General features: G+C 39.6%; 1 protein-coding gene across 2 annotated transcripts; it reads left to right on the top strand.

Annotated features, from left to right (window-relative positions):
* The first annotated feature begins 483 nt into the window (after positions 1-483).
* Positions 484-3,775, top strand: LOC138155362 (olfactory receptor 8B8-like). 2 transcript variants are annotated; one of them, XM_069080572.1, is made up of 2 exons: positions 484-494; positions 2,854-3,775. In XM_069080572.1, the coding sequence occupies exons 1-2, from the start codon at positions 484-486 to the stop codon at positions 3,773-3,775; spliced, it is 933 nt and encodes a 310-aa protein (XP_068936673.1). The 2 variants fall into 2 exon arrangements, with proteins under 2 accessions (XP_068936673.1, XP_068936672.1); XM_069080571.1 differs by lacking the exon at positions 484-494 and having other exon boundaries at positions 2,496-3,775.
* The last annotated feature ends 827 nt before the right edge of the window (positions 3,776-4,602 follow it).

The following is a 4,602-nucleotide window of genomic DNA, read 5'->3' as shown; positions in this document are numbered from 1 at the left end:
TTGAGAGCAGCAACTCTCTTCGTTTAGTATGACACTTGATACATAGTAATCATTTAATAAATATTTTTCCACTAATTCAAGATATGTGATTAAAGTGCTAAATTGAGATATTAAAACCTATGAAGGAGACATAAACGTTTTAAGCAACTTAGCTTTGTTAAATTTTCCAGGTTTATTCCTGATCATGTGCCTGTGGCACTTAGGGAATGTCTCCCTTTTATCATCTTCTGCAAAGGATATTGCTTCAGAAGTTTCAGTTATCTTCTTAGTGACCTGTTTCCTTATGATTATTGCAAAGTGAAGTGGACAGAACTAGTGCCAAAGGGTTTATGCTAGAAGCATGATATTTAGACTTCAGATAAAGAATCCCCCAACAATTAGAACAATTCAAAATAGAGTAAGTTGCCTAATTAAGTGAATTCTCAGTGACTGAAAGTATTCAAACATAATTGTTTTGGCTGCTTTTCAGAGATATGTTGTAGAATGGGACAAGAGTAGACTTGATGACCTCTGAGATATATTTTTTGAAGCAATTGGGGTAAAGTAACTTGCCCAAGGTTACATGGCCAGTTTTTTTTGTGTGGGTGTTAAGTATCTGAGGCCGGAACTGATCCTGGTCCTCCTGACTCTGGGGCTGGCACTCTTACTCACTGAACCACCTAGCTGCCTCCTGAGATATTTTTTGAAGCTAGAATACTACTGTACTTTTTTTTTTTTACCTCTACAGCATATATTGCATTTGTCCCCTTCCTTTCTTCTACTCTAATGGCCAACATTGGCCCTTATCACCTTTTGCTTGAATTACTGTATGAAGAAATGGTGTTTGCATAAGTATAAATAATAAATGCTTTCTGATTGGTTATATGAAGAAAATTGGAGAGAAACAAGTGACGTTCCTTTCTTCTGTGCATTGGGGATGTGAAATCCCTCCTGGGAAGTAAACGTTTGCATAGACTGAGTGCTCAAGCAGCCAATGTGCACTTAATGATCCCAAGTCAATACGCAAACACCATTTCTTCTCCCTGAAGTGCCTGACCTCTTAAATTAATCCTGGGAGGGCAACACTGAGAATAAAACACGCTCTTTCCTATCATTAGGTTATTCCAGTGACATTTGGTAGGTTTTGTTTCCACCCCTAGCCAGAGGATCCTTGAGATAAAGTCATAAATCAGAAGTCAGTATCCCTTACTCAAAACAACTCTGGTGGTCTGGGATATGACTTCCCTCAGCCATAAAGGGAATTGCAAAGTCTGTAAACACTGAAGGTCTAGTACTAGGAGAGTAACCAGACAATAAGACCCCATCCTGAGGGTTCAAGGCTGAAGGAAGGTGAGTGAATGACCTATTTTTCCTCCTGATTTTTCCTTTCAAATCTACAACCATGAGGTGCCAGGGTTCATGGAAATGCGAACTGAGTTAAATTGAGTTCATGAGAGTGCCTTGGACAATGAGAAGAGACAAGCATCCTCCAGGTGTACCCAGTGCTTCAGCTCCTGAGGACTCTCCAAAAGCAGGGGACGTACTTTCCATTTCTTGCTCTTGGAAATTTTCCTTTGTGAACCCTGGGAGTGACTGAATGTCTCAGAGGAATTTTTTTCTTTCTCTGAAATGATTGCCATCCTCCAAGAATCCAGTAAAGCAGGAAGACATAATATTTTTTGTGTATAATGGACCTCTTTGCTAGTTTGGTGAAATTTATAGACCCCTTTTCAGAATGTTTTTATGTGCATAAAATAAAATATATAGGACTATAAAGGAGGTAAATTATATTGTTATTAAATATATGATTAGAAAAAAAGTTTATAGATCCCAGGTTAAGAACCCTGCAGTAAAGAGCTATTGAAGGCTAATGATCAGAGCTTCTAAATCCAGCTTCTGCTTATATTGTTTGTCCATACATATGACTATATCGGCAAAGTCAGGAGGAACTCAGTGAAATGCTTCATCTAATAAAGAATGTTTTGAGTCTCTGAGATTTCTGGTAGCAACAAGAGAACGGGGAAGGGAAGAGAACAAACATTTGTTAAATACGTACTGTGTTCCATCTGCTGTACTAAGTACTTTGCAAATATTATCTCATTTGATCATCATACCCTCTGAGGTAGGTGCCATTATTATCTCCATTTTACTTTTGAGGAAACTGAGGCAAACAGTGGTTAAATAACACCTAGAGTCCTACAACTGATAAAGGTCTAAGGCTAGATTTAAACTTGGGTCTTCTTGACATTGAGACCAGTGCCAGGGGACCAGTAGAGGACTGGATGTAGCCTCCCAACCATAGTTTTACTTTATGATCATTAAGTCAAGTATTTATTAAGTCCTTATTATGTTCTAGTTGCTATGCTAAACTCTGGGGATACAAAGAAAAAACAAAGAGAGTCCCTGTCTTAAGAAAGAGGAGATGTAGACATGAATAGGAAAGTTCCCCATGTAGAAAGTGGAGACACAAACATAAATGGGTATGTGGGAGATGAAGAGTAGTTGGAACATAGTAGCAGCTGGTGGTGGGGATGGGGGAGTAGATAAATTATTGTTATCGTTGTTTGAGTTGAGACTTGTAAGAAGCCAAAGCTTCCGAGGAGAAATGAAGAGGGAGAACATTTCAGGCATACGGGATAGTCTGTGCAAAGGCCTAGATGTGGCAATTGGAGAACTTCATGTGTGAAAGACATCAAATGAGCCATTATGTCTGGATCATAGCATGCAGGAATGTGGAGGAAAACTGGAAAGATAGGAATGGACCAAGTGGTGGAGGGCTTTGAATGCCAATAGGGCATATAATGCTCGACCTCAGTTAAATGTGTTTTTTCCTCCTGTTCTCGCAGATCACTCCCAGAAGAGAATGGTCATGAGAAATCACTCCATAGTGTCTACATTTATTCTTGTGGGGTTAACAGATCAACCAGAGCTCCAGCTCCCCCTCTTCTTCCTGTTCCTAGGGATGTATATTCTTACTGTTGTGGGGAACCTGGGCTTAATCACTTTGATTGGATTGAATTCTCACCTTCACACCCCCATGTACTATTTTCTCTTTAATCTGTCCCTCATAGATCTCTGTTACTCTACTGTTATTGCTCCCAAAATGCTGATGAACTTTGTCTCGGAGAAAAACATCATCTCCTACTCTGGATGCATGACTCAGCTTTATTTCTTTCTATTTTTCGTGGTTTCTGAGTCCTTCATTCTTTCAGCTATGGCTTATGATCGTTATGTTGCTATCTGTAACCCTCTGCTTTACAATGTAACCATGTCCTACCAAGTCTGTTCTCTGCTATTGTTGGGGGTGTATGTAATGGGGTTTTCTGGAGCCATGGCCCATACAAGTTTCATGCTAAGATTAGTCTTTTGTGATGTCAATATTATTAATCACTACATGTGTGATATACTCCCCCTCCTAGAGCTGTCCTGCACCAGCACCCGTGTAAATGAGTTAGTGGTTTTCATTGTTGTAGGCATTGACATTGGAGTTCCCACAGTCACCATCTTTATCTCTTATGCTTTAATCCTCTCTAGCATCCTCCGCATCAACTCCGCAGAGGGCAGGTCCAAAGCCTTCAGCACCTGCAGTTCCCACATAATGGCTGTTTCTCTTTTCTTTGGATCAGGAGCATTTATGTATCTCAAGCCTTCCTCCCTTCTATCCATGACCCAAGGGAAAGTGTCTTCTTTATTCTACACCATTGTGGTGCCTATGCTGAATCCTATGATCTACAGCCTGAGGAATAAGGATGTCAAATTGGCTCTGAGGAAAACTCTGATTAAAAGAATATTCTGAATAGGACCAGGACAATAAGAAGATAGAAGGTACTATGTGTTTTATTGGAGTTTTTTCATGGAGTGATCCTGATTTGAAGGTTTTTCTTCCTAGGAGGAGCAAATCTTTGATTGCTGTCCTCATACTGAATAATCTCTACCTTATGCATGAATTCTTGTCTTTACACACACACACACACACACACACACACACACACACACACACACCTCTTTGGTGATATTTCTAGTGCATTAAATTCTTTAACATTACCTGTAGCTTTTAAAAAATAGCTTTTGTATGGGAAAAATCCTATAGTTTTCGAGGAAGTAGGTGGGGCTAACAAGACTTATAGGTTTGACATATAGGGTTTTAGAACCAAAAGAAACCTCAGAGGTTTCTTTCATTCATGTGTATCATGAATGCCATACAATGAGTTGGAGCAGGCTCTCCTTGGCCAAGTGATATGGGAAGCTATTGAGGAGTTTTAGAGTAGGGTGAGAATTGTGGATTCATTGTCCTAAAGGTGAGAAAAATTGATATTCTGTACTTCAGGGTTTGGGGGGAGATTCTGTTTGTTGAAGGAAGTATTGGGGTGTGGTACAAGATTAAGAGGAACATGAAACTGGGAACTTTTCCTAAGAGTAGAGTGGTAGAATGGATAGAAATATGATCTTAAGTCAAGAAGCCCTGGTTCAGTTCCTCTTCTGGCACATATTGTCTGTGTGACCCCAGACTCTTTGTATCTCAATTTTCTTAAAAGTCCTTGAAGATCTAACTCTGTGATTCAATGACCGTTTGTATCTGTTTATTTACTCTGGGAAAGTCACTTAATTTGTCAGTCCTTCAGT

Source organism: Petaurus breviceps, unplaced genomic scaffold, assembly GCF_028583685.1.
Source record: "Petaurus breviceps papuanus isolate PSGF00001 unplaced genomic scaffold, PetGlider_PUasm1.0 91133, whole genome shotgun sequence".
Lineage (NCBI taxonomy): Eukaryota > Metazoa > Chordata > Mammalia > Diprotodontia > Petauridae > Petaurus > Petaurus breviceps.
This window is presented reverse-complemented; position numbering and strand designations above follow the sequence as displayed.